This window comes from Polypterus senegalus, chromosome 10 (assembly GCF_016835505.1).
Source record: "Polypterus senegalus isolate Bchr_013 chromosome 10, ASM1683550v1, whole genome shotgun sequence".
NCBI lineage: Eukaryota > Metazoa > Chordata > Cladistia > Polypteriformes > Polypteridae > Polypterus > Polypterus senegalus.
In genome coordinates this window covers 163,442,485-163,464,246 of record NC_053163.1, presented here as the reverse complement: position 1 = coordinate 163,464,246, position 21,762 = coordinate 163,442,485, and the positions used below count along the sequence as shown (strand labels likewise).

Sequence of the window (21,762 nt, the reverse complement as noted above, 5' to 3'; positions counted from 1 at the left end):
AGTGCAGTCCTGGACCCTGTGTGACCGAGAGGGTGAATGGAGTGACTCAAGGGACAAATGTTCTGTTAGGTGACAGAGACAGGAAAGGTCAGCCTGTCTTTGTGAGGGGACTTGATGCCACCACTGGAGAGATGAAAACTGAAATGCCAACCCAGCTGCCCCTTTATTAATATCAGACCTTTACTATGTTCTTGCTGTGATGTCACAAGTCACATGACATGTGCATCCCATACCGAGCAACCACACAGCATCATGGCAACCAAAATACACATACAAATTGGTGATGTGTCAAACTGGCCGAAAATACGATAACAGATGAGACGGAAATGAACCTCACCTGCACTTCCTGCAAATCAGTAACACGTCAAAAGGACAAAAGTTACGACATGACTCATTGGGACAACGGGAAAGGCGCTATATAAGAGGTCACGCTGTCCCACAGCTCTGCTGCCATATTCGGTGCTTTTCTCTCCATTCTTCACTGTTTGTGAGTTTAAAAACATTTATCAAGGAATTGAACTGGGCTGGACTGTCACTTGGAAAGGCGCTATAAATATGTACACTGATTGGCCCACAGAATGGACACTCATCCTGTCATCTACACTTTACTAACTTCCTTCAGCTCAAAGTGGGGAGGGGGGCATTAGTGTATGAGTGGACCCTCTGATGAACTGGCATCCCACCTGGGATTGCCTCATTCGCCAGGAGGCTGGCTATGGAGGACATGAGGGTCAGGTAATGGAAGGACAGATGGGGTCTGCCTGTCACATTGCAGATGCCCCCGTATTGAAATATGCCCGTCATGGCTCTTCATGTTAGGCCCATCTGGGTTACAGTATAATGGAAGGACGAAGGGCTTTACACATCCAGCTTGCTGACACAGGACGGTGACATCGCCACACTGAATGGGTCACTCAGTTCCTCACACAGAATTACAGTTCATGGAGATACTATGATGAAAGGCACTATATGAATGGCACTTTAGGAGTTCCCTGTAAATGACAGAGAGGAAGCGTATTGTCCTTGACTCTTTCATACAGTCCTTTTTGTTCTGCACTCGATTATTCCTGTTAAGGACCACTCTGTTAAGGTCTTCATGACGCCTGGACAGGTGACTCGCAACAGAAAGTCTCACTGATGGCACCGTATTGCTCTTTCACAGCTTTGTGTTAATAAAAAGGGCACCATATGGGGACACTGAGGGTGGCAGACATGACATAAAAATGGATAAAAACGGACCTCCCATTCTAACACTACAGACCCCATCCTTCCATTTCTAGATGACAAGATATGACAGCCCATGCCATGTGACCTGTGACCCACTAATAGGATGAGGTGACAAAAAGCCTCTCCAAGCCCCCCACCAAGTCCCCATGACCTAGTGGTGTGACCCACTATGGGTGAAGAACAATGGGGACAAAAACTAAAAGGAGGTGACAAGCACAAGAAGCGGAGCTCACCATTTTCTGGCTGGTCCTTAATGTCAGCTTCACTCGGCTGGCTTGGGCTGTCGGACTGACCTGAATCTGAAAAGAGAAAGCAAAGAGGATCAGTGAGGAGACCACCATGGGACACTGAATCAGGCCGCGCCACCACCCTTCAACCCCACCACAAAAAAACACACCCAGAGCCGAGGCATGGCAAAGACTGAACTCAAAACGCTGGGGGACAGGCTCACTTCAATCAGTGACATCCCATGTAGCGCCTTTCAAGTGGGCCACAAGAGAGAAGTTACATGAGGAGAAGACAGCGAAAAGGGGACTGGCTGTGTCACTGCTCTTGTGGGACAGGCCACTAAAGCTGGGGACTCGAGGCAGGAGAACAGCAGTGCCAATCTAGGGGTGCAGGGCAGAGTCAGGGATTGGAGGGGGATGGACAAGGGAACAACTGCAGATCCTCTTCAAAAAAAAAAAGAAAAAGGGGGGTTTGCAGGGCCCGGGAAAAACCCCCGGGGGGCTACAAAAACCCCACAAAAGGAATAGGGATTAAGGAAAAAAAGAGGGGCCGGGGGCACCCAAACGGGGGGCGAAGGGCTCCCCCAAGGGGCCCCCAATATTGGGAAAAGGGGGCCCCAAAAATTTTTTGGGGGTTCCTTTTTTTGGGCCCGTTTGGGTTTAGGTACTTTTAAAGGCCCTTTTAAAAAAAAATTTTTTTAAATGCAAAAATTTAAAATGGAAAAAAAAGGAAATGACAATAGTTTGGAAAAAAAGTTAAAGGAAATAAATAGTGTAATGGGGGAAAAAAAGTGGAAAAAAAGGGAAAATGAAAAAATGAAAATTAGGGTTTTAGTAATGGGGGGGGAAAATAAAAGGGAAATTGAAAGAAAAAAGAAATAGGGGAAATGAAATAATAGAAAAAATTTAAAAAAAAAAAAAAAAGGATGAAAGTTTAAAAAAGGGGGAAAAGGGGCTTGAAAGTAATATAGGGGGTGAAGAAAGGGGAAAGGGGAAAATTGGGGAAAGGGCCAATTTTGGGAGAAAGGAAAAAAAAAAAGGGGGTGAGAAAAGGAAAAAAGGATAATAAATGAAAAGGAATTTAAGGAAGGGGGGAATTGATGGATGATAATGGATATTGGGAAAAAAGGGGAAAAAAATAATAATTAGAAAAGGGTTTTAAGAAGTAATAAAATAATGATAATGAAGATAATGGTTTTTTAAAAAGATAGATAATGGAAAGGAATTTGTAAAAAATGAAAAAGATAATAAAGATAATAAAGATAGATAGATAGATGTGAAGGATAATAATAGATAGATAGATGAAGATAATAGATAGATAAAAAAAAGAAGAAGATGGAAAGGGATAAAAGATAGATAGATAATAATAGATGATAAGAAGTAATAAAAAGGTTTAAATTTTAAAGGGATAGATAGATAGATAGATAATAGATGGAATAAAAATTTAAATTAAAGGGGTTTATATGATAGATAATAGATAGAAAAATTAATGGGGTTAAAAAAAATTAATGTGATGGAAAAAGGGATAAAAGGGTTTTAAGGAAAAATGATAAAAGATAATAGATAAAAGAAAGGGAAAAATAATAATGATGAGGAAGGGAATTAAAATAGTGAAGATAAAATGGAAATAATAAAGGGATAGTAGATAGAAAAAAGGGTTTTAATGAAATAGATGATAATAGATAGAGGGGAAAGGCCTATAAATAAAAAAAAAAAGGAAAGGTATTTTAAAAAGAAATAATGATAGATAAAAGATAATAATAGATGATGATGAAAAGGTAATATAAAAAAGATAAAAAAAGGGTAATAAAGAAGATGATGAAATGAAAGGTAATATGAAGTGAAAAGATGATAATGATGAAAAATAAAAGGGAAAAAAGATGATAATGATAGATAGATAGGAAGGTTTAAGATAAGGGGGAAAGGGAAAAAAAGGAAGATAGATAGATAGATGGAAGGGAAAAAATTATAAAGAAAAAATTTAACAGATGTTGGATGGGGGGAAATTAAAAAATAATGATAAAAGATAGAAGATGGGGAAAAAAAAGATAGATAAAGGGTTAATAAAAGATAGAAATAAAGATAGAAAAAGGGAAATATAATAGATAGATAGAAATGATAATTAGGGGGTGATAAAAGTAAAATAAAATAATGATAGATGATGAAAAAAGGCATAATGATGATGATAGTAAAAGGTAATTTAAAAAAGAAAAAAAGGGATAGATGATGAAGATAATAGTTTGGGATAAAGGGGAATAAAGGGAAAAGGAAAAATAATAGAAATAGAAGGTGTAGATGATGAGGGAAAAGGATAAAAAAATAATAATGATAGATAGATAGAAAAAGGGGATAGAAGATAGATAAAAAGGGTTTAATGATGGGATAGATGATAATGAAATAAGGAAATAATAATGAAAAAAAGGGAAATAATAGATAGATAAAAATTTAGAAAAAGATGATAGATGTAAAGTTTAAAAATAAAAGATAGATAGATAGAAGAGATGAATAAAAAAAAAAGGATATTAATAAATGATGATAGATGAAGAAATGGGAAAGGCCCTTAATAATAAATAAAAAAAAAGGGTATAAATGATAGATGATAAAATTTTTTAAAAAATATAATAAAAGATGATAATGAAAAAGGTAAAAAAAAAAGGATGATAGATGGGGAAAAACCCCTATATAATGATAGATAGATAATGATAGATGTAAAAAAATTTTAAAGAAGAAATATAAAAATGATAGATAGATAGATGAGGGGTGGGGGGGGTTTAAAATAAAAAAAAGTAAGGAAAGGTTAATAATAGATGATGAAGAAATTTAAAAGGGAAAAAGGGAAGGGAAGATAGATAGATAGATGGGGATAGATAGTAAAAAAAATAAAAAGGTGGGAAAGGGGGATGATGATAGGGATAAAAGGAAGATTTGGGAAGGGGTAATAGGTGAGGATAGATGAGAAGAAAATGATAGATAAAAAGAAAATATAATAGATGATGGATAGAAAAAGGGAAAGTTTAAAATAATATAAAAAAAGATAGATGAAAGGAATATAAAAAAAGGATAGATAATAGAGGGGAAAAAAAATTTTAAAAGATAATTAAAGGATAATAATAGATGATAGATGATGAAAAGTGAAAGGGAAAATTTTTTTGGGGATGGGAAGGATAGATGAATAAAATAATAATAGATAGAAAAAAGTTATAATAATGAATGATAATAGAAGATAAAAGAAAGGTGAAAAATAAATAGATGAAAAAAAAAAAAAAGGCTTTTATATAGATAGATGGGATAGATGGATAGTTTAAAAAGGAAAAAAAGTAATTTTTTTAAGATAGATAAAAGGGATAGATAATGAAGTGAAAAGGGATAATAGATAATGAAAGGATAGATGAAGATAAAAAGAAATAATAATATGAAGATGGATAGAAAAGGAAAAGGGCTATATAAAAAGGGAGATAGATAGATAATAAAAAAAAAGGGAATTAAAGTAAAAAATAGATAGTTTAAAAAATAAAGGGAAGATAGATGATGAGAAGAAAATAAGATAAAAGAAGTTAGATAGATAGATGATGAAAAATAAAGAAGATGATAGTAGATGAAAAAGGAAATGGGAAAAAGAAAAAAGGAAAATTTAAAATAGAAGATAGATAGTAAGAAAAATAAAAAAAGGATGGAAAAAATAAAGATAATGAAAAGGGGAAAATTTAATGATAGTAGATGATGTTTGGTGAAAAGGCCTATATAATAGATAATGATGATAATAAAAGATGTTTAAAAAGGAAAAAAAAATTTAAAGTTAAAATGATAGATAAAGAGGAGGAAAAAAAAATAGATGTTTGGGATGGATAAGGAAATATTAATAATGATAAAAGTTTGGAGGACTATAAAAAATAGATAGATGAAGGATAATGGATAGATAGATGGATAGTTTGGGAAAAAATTTAATAAAAAGGGATAATAATGATAGATAGTAGATAGATGGAAGAAAAAATTAAAAAGAAAAAATTTTGGGTAGATAGTGATAATGATAAAAGGTGATATGATAGTGATGGAAAATGAGAAAAATAAAAAGGGGGAAGATAGATAGGGGAAAAGGTTAAGGTAAATAATGTAAAAGATAGTAATAAAAGGAAAAAGGGGGGGGGAAAGGAAATGGATGATAGATGTGAAGGAATTTGATAGATGAAAAAGGATAGATGAGGATAGAAAAAATTATAGATGATAGATGAAGGGAAGATAATAATGAGGATGAAGAAAAAATGAAGGGGAAAAATGAAGATGATGTAAGGAAAAATTAGATGTAATAATGAGGGAAAAGGAAAAGTGAAAATTTAAGATGAGGGAAAAGGAAAATTTTAAAAAGGAAAATAGATGGGTAATAAAATGATGATAGATAAAAGGGGATAGATGAAGATAATGATAGATAGATAAAAAAAGGGCATTATAATATAGATGGGATGGAGGAAAGGATAAAAAAAATAAAGATGAAAAAGGGGGAGACAAAAATTAAAGGGGGTTTGAAGGATGATGGAAAAATAAAAAATAAGGGATAGATGATAAAAGATGAGGGAAAGGACAAAGGAAGGTTAATTTAAAAAGAAAATTAATAATAAAGTGATGTGGGGGAATAATAAAAGTGGGGGGTAGAAGTTTAAAAAAATAATAAAATGAAGGAGGGAAAGGCATATAAATAGATAATAGATAGATGGTGGAAAAAAAATAAAAAGGGATGATAGTAAAAAATAAGAAAAAGATAAATTAAAAAGGAAGAAAAGGGTTTAAAGTAGATAGATAGAATGGAATTTAAAAGATGATAAAAAGGTTTGATGGATAAGGAGGAAAATGAAGGGGGGGGAATATGGATGATGATGAGGATGATGAAAAGGGGGCCAAAAGGGATAATAAAAGAAGAAATAATTAAAAATTTGAAAAATGATAATGATGAGATAGATAGAGTGAAAGGCTATATGATAGATAGATAGATAGATAGATAGAAAGGCTATATGATAGATAGATAGATAGATAGATGGATAGATAGATAGAGTGAAAGGTGCTATATGATAGATAGATAGATAGATAGATAGAGTGAAAGGCGCTATATGATAGATAGATAGATAGATAGATAGATAGATGTGAAAGGCACTATATAATAGATAGATAGATAGATAGATAGATAGATAGATAGATAGATAGATAGATAGATGTGAAAGGCGCTATATGATAGATAGATAGATAGATAGATAGATAGATAGATAGATAGATAGATAGAGTGAAAGGTGCTATATGATAGATAGATAGATAGATAGATAGATAGATAGATAGATAGATAGATAGATAGATGTGAAAGGCACTATATAATAGATAGATAGATAGATAGATAGATAGAGTGAAAGGTGCTATATGATAGATAGATAGATAGATAGATATATAGGCACTATATAATAGATGGATAGATAGATAGAGTGAAAGGCGCTATATGATAGATAGATAGATAGATAGATAGATAGATAGATAGATAGATAGATGTGAAAGGCACTATATAATAGATAGATAGATAGATAGATAGATAGATAGATAGATAGATAGATAGATAGATATCTATGCTGACTCTATCTATCTATCTATCTATCTATCTATCTATCTATCTATTATATAGTTCATTCTCTATCTATCTATCTATTATATAGTGCCTTACATCTATCTATCTATCTATCTATCTATTATATAGTTCATTCTCTATCTATCTATCACTCTTTAAGCCCCTCTCATTTAATAAATGCGCTGCGTAGGTGACAGTTGCTGTTGCATTATATGGTGCCTTTCACACCCGTCTCTCACTTATATAGCACCTTTCACACAAATGTCAGCCTTGATACCACAAAGGTGACCCTGACAGAGAGCCACCATGAGTAGCTCAAGACTTTCTAAAGTTGACGGTTGTGCAGTGGGTAGACAGCCTCCCATTTCTGTTATTTTATTTCCAAATGGCGTCACAATGACTTAAAACAAAACTTCAAATGTGGTGATGAAGGCACAATGAGTGAAAGCGAAACACCACAGCGGTGTGTAAAACAAACTTTCAGGAAACAAAAGAAAAACACAGAAACCAATTTGTGCTGACAAGCAGCCCCCATGCTTGCCTTGCAGGCAACCTCACACGCCACAGTGACATGTCACCTGGATGTCACAAGGTCACCACTTGAAGACGTCACTCATAGCCAAGGGGCTTTCTCCTGCCAGTGACCTGTGGAAAGCAGGGCCAGGCGGGTACGGGATAGTCACATGCTGACTCGACTGTCACTGCCGACACTAAAGACGCAGGATGGCTGCACATAGCTGTGACTGGGCGCTTTTAAGGGACTTGGTAGTTGGGGCTGGGAAAATCAGAGGGGTGGGCTTTGATCACCTCAACCTCACCCAATTCAGTCTGCTGTTAATCTGGAAGAACGTCGAGGTCCCCCACTCAGAAAGTGTTCTCGTCGTGTTTATCAGCTCCGCTCACAAGTTGGCATTCAAAGCGTCAGACCTGCGTGGAGGGGTGACGGGGTATCAGGGTTCAGCACCTGCCAACATCTGATTGATACAATGCCGATTCTTCCACCTTTCATGTCTCTGGGTTATGCTGTAGAGGGCCGTTTACGTTTATTTCTTATATATCGTTTATAGTGCCTTTCATATCTATATTTTACACAAAACCTTTCAAACATCTTTTTCTGCTCTGTGTTTTAGGGCCTTACTCTTGGGTATCCGTCTACCTGTGTCTCTCACAACTATTATACATACTGTCTACACTGTGCACATTCAAAGTATGTACTGTATCTGTGTATCCTATCATCATATCTTGGCCATCTCTCTACTATATTGTGCCTTTGTGTGTGTCCTTAGCGCCTTTCATAGTTATGTGTCTACCTGCTGGATGTGTCACAGAGCCACTTGTCATCAAGCGCCTGTCATCCTCTGTGCTCAACTGTCATCTCACTCTCCAACATGTCCATTATCTGGCACCTTTCATTTTGAACCTTCGTCTTATGATGCACTTTCTGTTGGTGCAGCATGTCACTCTTATATAGTGCCTTTCATTTCCATCTATGATACACATACTCATACACCCCTGAATGTTGCAGCACCCTTCATACCTGCAAGTCTTCCTGTCTAATATACAAAGTGCTCTTATCATATACAGTACCCCCTCTCTCTCTCTCTCCCTCTCTCTCTCTCTCTCTCTTTCTCTCTCATTCTGTTCTTTTCCATAACGACTTTCCCACTTTCTCTATTCGCCTCTCTCTCCCTGTGGTAGTATGTGGTGCCTTTCACGTCTATTTATCTATCATACTATCCACTATCTAGCATGTCGCAGGTTCCTGCTGTCCACCATAGCGTGCCTCTCACCTGTGTCAGTGCCTGCCTGTCTGCCCGTTTATTGCATGGCATCTGCCACTCATTGGTGTGTATGGCCAGTACATGATGCCTGTTCTGTCGTGTTCTGTCATGTCACGAGTTTTCTCTTCCCGTCATGTAGTGTCTTTCCCCGGTGTCACTGTCTGTCTGCCCGTGGCACCTTTCAAATGTTGCCACGTGCCTAGTATGTAGTGCCTTACGTGCCACTGTAGTATCTTTCCTATAGATAATCCATTGCATATTGCCTTTCACCCCAGCATACCGCGCCGACTGTCTTTTATAGGCGGCCTGTGACATCAAGTCACCTCTTATGTGGAGCCTTTCACATCTCCCTACCTGTCTGTCTATGACATGGTGACACCTCTTTATCTCGCGGTCATGTCATACATTTTCTCAGTGCATTCTGTAGTGCCTTTCCCCTTTGTTGCTGCCTGTGTTTATCTCGTATATAGCGCCTTTCACACATTCATATGTCTGAGTCTAAGGTATAGTGTCTTTCACTGATGTCTGTCTGTCTCTTTATTATATAGCGCCTTTCACACCAGCCTGTGTCTCTTGAGTGTTTATTTCCTATTTATCGGCGCCTTTCACATCTGTCTATCGATCTAGTATACAGTGCCTTGCCTCCATCCATCTATCATGCCTATATAGCGCCTTTCCTCGGCCATGACAGCCCCAGGAGTTTCCCCTTGGCTTTGTATTCTCGTCAGTAGCGGTGGGCGCCTCGACTGCTAAAAACAAAAGGCATCCTGAAGTCTCGAAACAAAGCCAGTCTGGGGCGTCATGCTGCCCGGGCCTCGCTGACTGGCATGTGAATGGGGGGCTCGCCGGGTCTCCTGACGAATTCAACATGCAAATGGCAGGCGAGAGCGGCGGCCCGGGTGACACACCTGCGACGGTGAGCCGATCCGGGATGACGCGGGACACCAACAAGGCGACACAGACGGACTCCTTTTGGAGTTTTTCTTTCTTTTTTCCGCCGTGTGTTCCTGGTGGGCCGGGGTGGGGGGGGTCTCTTTCTTTTCCCCTCTCTCTTTCTTTTATTTCTCTATCAAAGGCGTTTCTTCAGTTGGCCACTCAGATATCTAATTTAGCTCTCAGCAAATAAAATAAAGAGGGTGCTGGGGGCGGAGGGGCTGGGTTCAGAGAAAATGGATTAGGAAAGTCAATGGCGTCTTTGTGCCCCTGGGAAAGCAAAGAATCCTTGGGCTTTTGTTTTTCGTCTCTCGTGTGAATCTGTTTGTCCTTTCTTTAATTCACATGATCCGCATTTCACATTCCTCCGCAGCGGGCAGACAAAGGTGAGAATCCCGAACAGCCCGCAGGCCACACCATGGCGACAGGACACCTGCGCCCGCCTCACGTGGGTCCGAGTTTAATTTCCCAGGCGTCGGAATGAAGGCGACAGTGACAGGGGGAACGGGAAGGCGTGGGCACCTCGGCCAGTCAGTCCCTCTGGCTCTGTCGCGCCCAGCCCCGTATATTAAACACGCGTGTGCGTACGTGTGCCCGCGCTCTCGACATCGGTCTGCGGGCTTCTCATCAGACTCCGCCCACTATGTGCTGGAGGGGGACTCCACGTAAAAGAAGGAACACCTGAAACACAAACAGAGGAAAACGTGGCAAGAGAGAGGAAGACCCCAATGCTCAAGGATGGGGGTCAGTGAGGCAGCTGGCCGCTGGGGGGCGTTAGTGTCTGTAGTGAGGCATAATGAACTTTTACCACCTCAGTCAAACACCTGAGGACGAAGGCCAGCCGCGGGGTGACGAGTGGTCCCCACTGGTGTGACCGAGTGACATGGGGGATGCGAATGGATGGTAGGGACACCAGAGGGCCTGTGGTTGACGTTAGGCCTCGGGGTGACTGGTTGGCGCTGGTCATTCACCAGGCTGGGGAAGCTGTCACATTTTAAACAAAGCACAAGGACTGTAATGCCCGTGTAAGCGCTGGGCACTGGGCCTCCAGCTGGCAGAAGAAGCAGTAAGGTGGTACATTCAGGCTCTTGTCAGGAAGCATGAGAATCCTGATACGGTTTGAGTGTTAGGGACCCCAGCAGGGCATTCGGCCCACTTTAAAGCTGAAATAACAGAAATGATATTGATCGGGTGCACGAGCTGCCACGTCATTGTGCCCACTAAAGACCAAGCCTCGAGTTCTGAGAAGCAGGTGTCATCAGGTGAGGTGCTGGACCCTAACCCGGCCCCCTCTCCATTAACATCCCACTGCAGCGTACAGATGGACTGACACACACACATTGAGGCCCACCCGACGGGGACAGACATACGATACAATGAAAATGGACAGCAGAGCAGAGTGGCAGGCCACCAAACTGGGCGAGTGGCCTTGGATATCCAGTGACGGACAGGCCACTAGTGTCACAGACGCTCCCAGTGGTTACCACACATCAGCTGTGGAGTCGCCCGTTTTCTGCATGCCACCTACTTATCTGTGCCAGCCCTCAAACCCCAACCTGGCCCCAGGCGGCAGCTTTCAGGAAGAAGCATCCCAGACAACAAACGCGCGGACACCGAGGGAAGATGAATAATTCATGCGGCCAGCCAGCCAGCCAGCCAGCCAGCCATCTGTACGACTTGCGGGGTCCGCGTCCCGAGCAGGCAGTTCTCACGAAGTGTTTCGCTGTAATCCAATTGTGCCTTTCAAAGGCCTCTTTCACTGGGAACTCCGGAACATGGAAAAGAACAAAAGGGAGCAGAGACTTCATTTAGGGGCACAAACGGGCACTTTCATGTCGTCCATACAAGGTGAAATGGGAGAGGCGGTCTGCGTTCGCCCGCTCCGGTTCATTCAGGGCGCGGGCCCTGGCATCGACGACGCTCCCTTAATCTCTTGGCATCCAACGCTGGGTGAGCACAAGGACTACGCTGATGGTGCCTCTAGCAGGCCCGTGGCTTTGGCTGCCCTTAATGATGCCAGCTGCAGCATTAGGGTGATTGGTGGGCACTGATCATTTAGAGGGTGGCTGTCAGGGCCTCACCAATCCACTCTCTGACTTCATATATAAAGTGGCTTTTGCCAACATGGCAAAAGGTTTGGTGTGGCGCCGTGGTTAAGGCTTTGGACTGCCAAGCCCTGAGGTTGTGGGTTCAAATCCCGGCAGTGACACAGTGTGACCCGCCGGTGCTCCAATGGTATCTCAGATGTTGCAAGTCACTTTGGCCAAATGACTAGATGTAAATATTCTGACCCGTGCCCACCTACAGCCTGGATGGCATGACCAATGTGAGCTCTGGGTGAGGTCCAAGGCCCCTCTCTTCTACAACAATGCATTTTGTATACTGGCACCCAGCTTTATCCATGAAGTGCCCACTGGCTGGCGCTGCCATCCCTGCTGACACAAGAGAAGCCTGTGCCAGGCAGTACTGTAAGGCCAGCTGTGCAAGTGCGATCAGCCCACTTGGTGCCACACGTGCTATGAAAGGTGCTACATCAACTCCAGAACTGGTTACTCCTGCCAGGTGTGCCTCCCCCACACTGGCGACAAGCAAGCCAGTGCCACTGTTACAACTCAGCCCTGGCACATGCTTGTCATGGCCGAGATGGCTGACTCCAACGCTCAGTAAGCAGAGCTGGGGGGCCACCGGTGACCCCGCATTAACCTAGCAGGCGTTTAGACGCAGCCCGCTGAAAGATTCACTCAGCGGCAGGAACAAGTGGCACCAGGTGTCTTTAACACGTCGGAGTCGAGATGCGAGCTCGCCAGCGTGGGCCACTTCAGGGGGCAGCTGGCACTGAGGACAATCAGTGTCGGTTATATGGCGCCTTACACTGACAGCAGCCAGAAGAAAACACCATTTCAGCTTTGAAAATGCCACAAGGTACAGTAGATGGGCAACACACACACACACGGTCACTCCCAAGCCCACACAGTGCGTGCCCAGCCCTAAAGACACAGACACACACACACACACACTTACTAGGCATCGCAGACGCACTGTGCACACTCTCTGTCTCTCACACACTTACTCACAAGTACACACACACACACACTTTTGCACACTCACCGCAGTGTAACATAATCCGTGAGTGTGACACGCTTGTGATGAGGACACGGGAAGCGGCGCGGGCAACAAGGGCCCCCCTTCTGCTGCCAGGACGCCTCTCCGAGATTCCGTTTCCTTTCCAGGATAAGATAAACATTTTTCAGTGACACTTCCTTCCATAAATCTTAGGCAGCTTGGCCCCCCAGGAGGGAGAAGCCAGGGGGTCGGGCACAGGGGTGCAGAAAGATTGGATTTTGCCGACTTCTGAGCTCCTCCTGTGATCTGTCAGCACGCAGCACCTTCAAGGGGAGGACGCCGCAAAAAACAAAAAAGAACAAAGTGCAGCAACAAGCACGAAAGAAGAAGAGACGCGTTGGGCACCCTGGCACCAGCGTTAAAATGTGAGCAAATCAGGTGCCCACAATGTCCAGTGGCAGGAGCAAAGTCTGGCTGGGACACCCAATCATCAGCACTTCAGAAAAGACAAGTCCAATTTGGAGGTGTGTGGCAACTCGTGTACCCACCCTGGATAGGATGCCAGGCAATTGTAGGGCACACTCACTGATGAGGTGACATGCCCAAACAGGGAAAGTTAAATGGATCACTTTGACCATTTGAAGGGTAAATAAAAGATGGCATGTGACGCATGTGAAATCCAAAGAGTCCAGGGGTCAAGTTAATGAAATAAAAAATGAGGGTGCAAACCAAGTTAAGGTGGCATTAACAGGAGAACACTTTACGGCTCTGTGGTAACGCCACCCACCACGCCCAGAGAGAAAGCGACAAAGGCAAATGACTAAACAAATAAATGTTTGTTTGTTTGTTAAATCAAACCATCAACCAGTAGACGCTGGGCACCTTCATTAAGGACAAGGTGGCACCAGCGCTCTAAACTTTGGACTCATCCTGTGCCCGACTAGCGATGTTCCTAACGTGCTCCTTATCATCAGTTGGCACCTTGCTCTGGATCAGCCCAACCTGTGCCAATGTCTTTCCAACGAAGCATAGAAAGCACCCCGGCATTTGTGTTCCAGACAGGCAGACTGATGCTACTCCGCTACATTTGCTCTTTTCATTTCCCTGTCAGACTTGGCCCACAGGGCTCACCCCTCAAGTACGAAGTCCAAAGGATTAAGTGGCACAACGTATACCACTCATCATATCAACCACACACCATTACACAACACAGTGCCAGGGGTGGTGCCAACCCCGGCCAAATCAGGTGCGAGGCAGGAGCTGACAAAACGGCAGTCTGTCACATGGATCAGTCTGGGTCACCAGTTAAACACACCTGCACGGCTCTGGAGAAAAAGCAAACTCTGCACTGGCGAAGAGTCGACTCAGGAGTTCAGACCAGTACAGAAAACAACACAAGCGCCACAAAGAGAAGCGACGAAGATATAAAATGAAATCCGAAAAGATCAAAGGAAAAGTGAAATACAGTACCAGGAAAAACCTATTGGGCACACCAGGCCCCTCCTCCTAATTAGCAAAGGCAAGGAAAGAAGTCAGGAGCCACGCCTCCTATGCACACCCAATGGCGTTTATCAAGGGTCATCTCAGGACTTTTAGCCCCACCCCCATGGCACTGTTCACCCCCACCCCCCCCTTACAAAAATGAGCATTGAAGTATTTGTCTCAGGGGTGCAGACGTGAAGCCGCCAGAAATATTCAGGCAAGGCAGGCGGGCAAGGGGGCCGATCAGGAGCAGAGTGCGGGCACAGCAACAAGTCGGCCTTCAAGGAATCTGTGGGAAATGTCAGATTTATGGGCCTGCGGGCCGCTGGAGGAAAGCTGACTTCTCCCTTTTCTCATCCCCCACCCCAAAGTAGGCCTCTAGAAGAAAAGTAAGCCGGGAAGAAAAAGGGGGTGGGGCTTCATGACGGATCCTACCGGACAGCACAAAGCGAGCAGCGCAGCCATGGGGGCTTCGGTCAATGTGCTCTCACTTTCACTGCGAGCTGTCCGGCCCATCACGTGTGGCACAGTTAAGGGCTCCGAGTACAGGACCAGCTGCTCAGCCCCCTCTCCATCAAAACCAGCGTCCGGAGGAGCATCAACAGGGCAGCAAGTGACGTCCACTGTCATCTACCGTACAGCACTATGACCATGATCAAACGACGACATGTGAGCCACAAAGGACAAACTGGGACAGCACTGGGCAAGCCGTCCATACAGCGCCATAAAATGACATGACTTGAACTGCACAGCGAAGGCATCTGCTACAGAGAGATAAAAGGCGCTATATAACTGATAGATAGATAGATAGATAGATAGATAGATAGATAGATAGAGTGAAAGGCACTATATAACTGATAGATAGATAGATAGAGTGAAAGGCGCTATATGATAGATAGATGGAGTGAAAGGCACTATATAACTGATAGATAGATAGATAGATAGATAGATAGATAGATAGATAGATAGAGTGAAAGGCACTATATAACTGATAGATAGATAGATAGATAGATAGATAGATAGATAGAGTGAAAGGCACTATATAACTGATAGATAGATAGATAGATAGATAGATAGATAGATAGATAGATAGATGAAAGGCACTATATAACTGATAGATAGATAGATAGATAGATAGATAGATAGATAGATAGATAGATAGATAGATAGATAGAGTGAAAGGCACTATATAACTGATTGATAGATAGATAGATAGATAGATAGATAGATAGATAGATAGACAGACAGATGTGAAAGGCACTATATGATAGACAGATGTGAAAGGCACTATATGATAGATAGATAGATAGAAGAGTGAAAGGCGCTATATAACTGATAGATAGATAGATAGATAGATAGATAGATAGATAGATAGATAGATAGATAGAGTGAAAGGCACTATATAACTGATAGATAGATAGACAGATAGACAGACGTGAAAGGCACTATATCCACAATTAAAAGTAGCCATGCCAAGAGGCTCAATCCCACCGACACAGTCGGCCCCCCTTTCCCACTCGCGCACCTCCTATCCCTGCATCTCCCAGCCAGACTGTGCCCAGCGGGTGAAGAATGGAAAGCCCCCTATGACAGAGCTCTCAGGGCTCAGGGCTGTCACTGTCCTCTTAGTTTTGTACGACCAGTTAGCCATGAAAGACAAGTGGTGAAGGAGAGCTTTACAGCACAGGCAGACATGAATGGCGCTATACAGTATATTAGCTTTCACTGCACTTGTGACAGCACGAGTACGTCTGGCACTATAAGCAGCACTTGATAAATTCACAACTGCTTTATTTCTGTCAGTAACTAAATGCCATCTGCTGACTCCTGCCCTGGCACAGGTCTGCCACTCTAAACTTGTAGCAGGGGGGCTCAGTGCTGTGCTGTCATGGCAGGACTGACCAACACGGGCCACACAAGTCCTGCACCACCCCCACAACTGCTCCCTAACTGCATTCCAGGGCGTAGCCACTAGGGGACAACATTTCACGAGGCCCCTCCCCCGACTGGTTCCCATACCCGCTCGGTCGAGCGTCTCACATTCAGGGTCGGGTGAGGCCGGCTCCCCTGGCGAGCCTGGACGTTTATCATTCGGTAGCACCGCATTCACCAGAGCTTCAAATTCTCATGTCACACTCTAAAAATAAAAGTCCCAAAAAGTGAGACTGAGGGTCCTGACGAGCTTGTGCTGCCATTCAGGACCACCATGGCAAACCAAACGGCCCGGAGCAGAGAGGGAGGGCAAGTAAAACCCAACTCGCGAGGGCAGAGAGTGGGTGTGGCCTTACAGGGCCATGACCGTGATTGGTCACTCGCACTCCTCGGTTCAGCCTTTAGCCCATCAGGTGAGGTTGTGATCTGAGGGGCTTCTGTAGTCTTTTGTTCCATTGATGTCCAGAGAGAGGATCTGGGTGGTCATCAAAACACCAGTGGAGACTATCAAGGAGCAGTGAGCTCAGTCCAAGTTCATGTGGTCAACTTCATCACCAGCAGGACGGCACAGACCCCAAAGAGGAGTGACCCAACAGCTATGACATCACATCACGGGATAGCAACCAGCCGTCAGGGACTGTCACAAAATGGCAGCTTCTTCAGAACAACAAGAATGAATATCACAAAAAGAAACGGGCATTTCAAAGTAACGCACCAAAACAGGAAGGGAGACATGAAGGATCAGGACGGAGGTGTGGGCATTGAGAAGGCCACTCCAGCACTTTGACTTTGTTGACCACCTTGACTGTTTGATTCGAGACCCAGACTGGCAGCAGATCTTCCCTCTTCATGATCCCAGGTACACAAACAAGGTTCTCTGGGGCCGAAGCAGCAAAACAGCCCCCAGCTCCATGTTTAACAGAAGCCACGACTGTGTGCCCAAACAGCTTCGGCTGACCCATCTTTCACACGGTCCGGGGCAAACTATAGCCTGGCTGTGACGTGTCCTTGTGCAAGCAGCGCAGTTTTCCTTGGGCGATGACCCACCACGGATGACTTCCTCTCCAAAGTCTTCGATGTCCTGAACTTGTCACTTCACTTAGGTGGCACCTTGTGATGCTGTGATGTTCAGCTGATCAGGAAGCTGTGAAAAGCTCAGAAATGGCAGGACAGCCTCCCTCTTGAAGGTGGGCTTCCACCGGCTCTGAAGGACAGGCGCCTCTCAATCGGCCCGCTGCTGTGAGTCCATTGAGCGGAGGTCAGTGCTGCCTGGCTGGGGTCCAGGTCTGCTGTATCTGAGAAATTCTCAGGGAGGGCTAATAATTTTGACCGCCCCAATTTTGAATACATTAGTAAAATGGCAATCTGGCAGATTTTTTACAAAGTCCAAAATGTACAAAATGGAGGCTGTCATGGGGTGGGTGACTCCATGAATGTCGTTAACATTGGACACGATTTTAGGAAAATGAGCCATTTGTATTGGGAGGCCAACTGATTGGCACACAAAAAAGAAACAAAAGGGGCACTTCTATAGTGCCTGCCAGCTGACGGCTGTTTAGGTTGCAGTCAGTAATTCAAGTTAGGAAAGGTGCTCTATAATAAGACCCCGATGAAAGACCCTGCGGATTAAAACACGTGAGAATAACGCAAGGCATCACAGATCAGACGTGAGATTTACAAAATGAGTCACATGTCATATACTGTAAGATAAAAATACAGAGGGCGCTACGTAAGGAACAAGGACACGGAGTACAGTCGGACACGTAAATAAGCAGGCAGACAAGCCAAGTGGAGCAAAGCGCGACTGTACAATAATTCAGGGGTAAAGACGCCACAAAATATAGACAGGGGACAGTCAGGAGCAGAGTGCTGTGAAAGGCGCTATATACAGCAACACCTAGCTAGACACCAGTGGTTAGGGTTAGCAGGCACCGGATACTACAAGTGTGTGCTACTCGGTGCGCTCTCGCTCTCTCTCTCTCTCTCTCTCTCTCTCTCTCTCTCACTCTCACTCTCTCTCTCTCTCTCTCTCTCTCTCTCTCTCTCTCTCTCTCTCTCCCTCTCTCTCTCTCTCTCACTCTCCTCTCTCGCTCTCTCTCTCTCTCTCTCCACTCTCTCTCTCTCCACTCTCTCTCTCTCTCTCTCTCTCTCTCTCTCTCTTTCTTTTCTTTTCATTCTTTCTTTCTTAAATAACAGAAGTAACTGTGCTACCTAACGCATCATTTTTCGTATTCTGTACTGCCTCCTGTCCCAGCGTGGTGCTGAGGTGCCACCCGCTGTATTCGGGTGCCAGTCCAGGTGGTAGTTGGTCGCGTGGTCCTTTCACAGCACCCTACACTATTACCGTTTATGTTTTAATCACTGAGGTTTTTCTTTCTTCACGATTATATAAAATGGCAATGAACTTCATCCTCACACGTCTCTTACACTCTCGTGGCCCAGCAGCACCCAGCACTACAGTCCATTATGTTGGTCTTTCTCCCTTAGTGGATACACCCCGCCGTCATAAACACCTACATAAATACATCATATGTGATATAGCGCCTTTAATGCTGTTGTTTACTCACATTAACCGACTCATCCACCTTTCTTTCTTTCTTGTGTGGTAACACGGTAACCCCCTATGCCCTGTTGTACACTTTATAGTGCCCTTCACCCTCTGATCAGCTGACTACTTCAGTAACTTGGAAGTTGGCCATGGGTCCGAAGGCGAGCTGAGTCGCTCTGCTCACACCCGTTTGGCTGCCCACTTTGTGTCATTGATGATTTCATGCCCGCCACTTCTTGACATTTTTAACATTCCCCACACTCACATACTGCAAGTTCCTCCTTGGCGTAGCCCTAAATTGTCTGTCATACTGCCCTGATGCCAGGCGGCATATGTTGGTCACATATGGCCTCAGGTCCATGAGTGTCAGCCGACTCGGGTACAGAACATTGGCAGTGTTGGCCATTGCTTTGCTGCAGCGCCACGCCGCATGGAAGAGGCTGGCACGCGGCTCTGATCGTTCTCTTTCTGCGCATGTTTCCCCCAGCCTGCTGGCCTTCATGTGCTGCCAGGCGCCCGCTAGCGCTGAACGGGATTCCAGAAAGGAGATCCCTGGCTGGTACTACTGGGTGCTGCCACGGGCATGAATGCCATGCTGCTCCTGCAGAGTGGCTGCCACACAGAGACTTGGCAGGGAGCTCAGTGCTGGGTAGAGTACAATGCCATGCCAACAACAGAAGGGGGGATGGGGGGGTAGAAGGAGGAGGATGAGGAAGGTGCAGCCTGGCACAGTTTGAAGGCAGTAGCGAGCACACATGCTGACGCCACCGCTGCCATTTTGTACCCACCGCGTTCACGTGCCCGCGCACCGCCATTTTCTGCACAGCAAGCCACCATTTTAAATAGAGAAGTGGAGCTCGGAGCTCTTGGCAGCGTGGCACATCAGACCCATCGCCAGTCCAGGTTCGGTATGTCATCTCTTTAGCCACCCCTAACCCCCTCCCCCAACACACCCCCACCCCATGTTTATCCCAAACGGGCGCCTGCCAAGCACAACGAGAGCGAGCGAATCATGTTAACTGCTTCAGCTTCAGCTGCTGGACGACACCAAAGCATCGAGTGCCAAGAAGCAGCTGCCAAGTTCAACATGAAAGAAAGAAAGAAAGAAAGAACGAAAGGAAGAACGAGCGAAAGAAAGAAAGAAAGAAAGAAGCTGGTGCCGTCACCATCTTAGAAGGCTTTCCTTGCTGTTTTCACGCAGGCAGCCATTTTAGAGCTTGGCAACCATTTTGATTGTCGTCCTGCAGCCCCTCCCCCTCCCGCCCACATCCACACATTGGCATCGACAAGCAACGCTGCTGGCAGAATTAGCATCCGGGTCCAAATGAACACACACGGCGGAGCAATCAAAACCCAACCTCCTGTGGCACCGGGGCAAGTTGGGGGGCACACAGCCCAGTGCCCACCTGCCACACAAAAGGATTGAGGAGGAATAAAAAATAAATGAAAGGTGCCACTGGGTGCTCGGCTGGGATGCCAGCACATCTCAAACACACACACGCGCACACACGGATGCAGGGAGAACACGCAGACCCCGCACACCCATTTGTCTCTGCTCGCTAGAGGACAGCAGTGGGAGACCACCAGACTGAATACAATCGTCGGCAAGCAGAGGACAGCCTGGCACCGCCAGGCTCAGTGGGGTCGGGGGGGACCACTTAAAGGGACAAGGATGTCAAATATGAAAAATGGCGTGGAGAAGCAACAAAAAAAGAGGGGGTAAGAAGAGAAGGAGAAATGTAAGAAAGAAGAGCAAAAGGTGGGCAGGCGTAACGCTGTGGGGCAAGAGGAGGATGTCACTGTGTGTGTGACACGAGCCAGGAAGAGGAAAGGGAAACAAATATTAAGACATCAAAAGGTTAAAAAGTCAGTGGGACAAACAGAAAGGACATGAAGGAGACAAGAGGGAGGACATGGGGCAGCAAATAGCCAGGGGGGCACAGCGGGGGGTGTGCCCTACACAAGTCCAAGAAGAAAGGGCACTGCGATCAAACGGGAGGGCGATGTGAAGAAGGGGCACTACGGAAGAGGGGGTGGAGTAAACAACACGACTGGCATTAGACACTCATCTGCCAGAAGAAACCGTGTGGCATCGACAAGTAAGAGGAGCCAGGCATGGCCTGTTCAGGGTATGTGCCATGGAGCAGAACAAGACTGACGATGACAACAAAAGGCAGCAATGGAGGAAACACAAGACGCTGAACAAACCAGAGCAATGGCTGCTCATCTGGTGGAGTGACATCGACGAGTAAGAGGGGCTTCAAGTGATGTCTATGGCGCTGTGGAGAAGGACGAGGAGCTTTGAACACAGATACTGATGAAGAAGGAGAGGAACGAGGAGAAAGCATTTGATTGGCTAATCACTAAGATGATCTGCATGAGGAAGAACAAAGCAGTCAAGACTGGAACGATGAGTGCGCCATCAGGCAAGGAGAGGAGGACCAACTGATCCATGTGACACTGGGGGCAGGAGGAGGAGGACAAAAGGTCACAAGAAGGAAAACGAGCCGACAAAGAGGAGTACAAAATCAGAGTGAAGTTGTGTGTGTGTGTGACATGGAGGAGGAGGAGGAGGAGGAGGAGGACGAGTTAAGCAATTCAAGAGCTAATGCATGTTAATAAAACAGGACCAGAAGGTAGAGAAGGACAAAGCATGTGACATGACGTCATGAGCACGACGAGGACAAAATGGCCAATGAGACTTCATGACAAATAGGATGAAGAGCAGAAGACCACGTGGGGCTGCAGTGAGGAAGACGAGGAGAGCAGTTCCTTCCACGTGATACCGAGCATATCCGGCGTGAAATGGAAGCACAAGGTGGCCGAGCAGAGTCCACACACCCCAAGGTGGGCAATGCCCTCCAAGCTGCCCGCACTGTGTGCCAGCTCACGAAAACTCAAGGAGAACCAATAAGAAGGAGAAAGGCACCAAAAACACGAGGCCAGAGCAGAGCGTGACCAGAGCGAGGA

The 21,762-nt window shown here is 44.8% G+C and overlaps 1 protein-coding gene across 1 annotated transcript in view; it reads right to left on the bottom strand.

The window, feature by feature from the left end:
- Nucleotides 1-21,762, bottom strand: part of nfia (nuclear factor I/A) — a 285,399-nt gene that overhangs the window by 72,374 nt on the left and 191,263 nt on the right. The window contains 1 exon segment of the mRNA XM_039767230.1: nucleotides 1,461-1,526. Within this exon segment, the coding sequence (XP_039623164.1) occupies nucleotides 1,461-1,526 (66 nt within the window).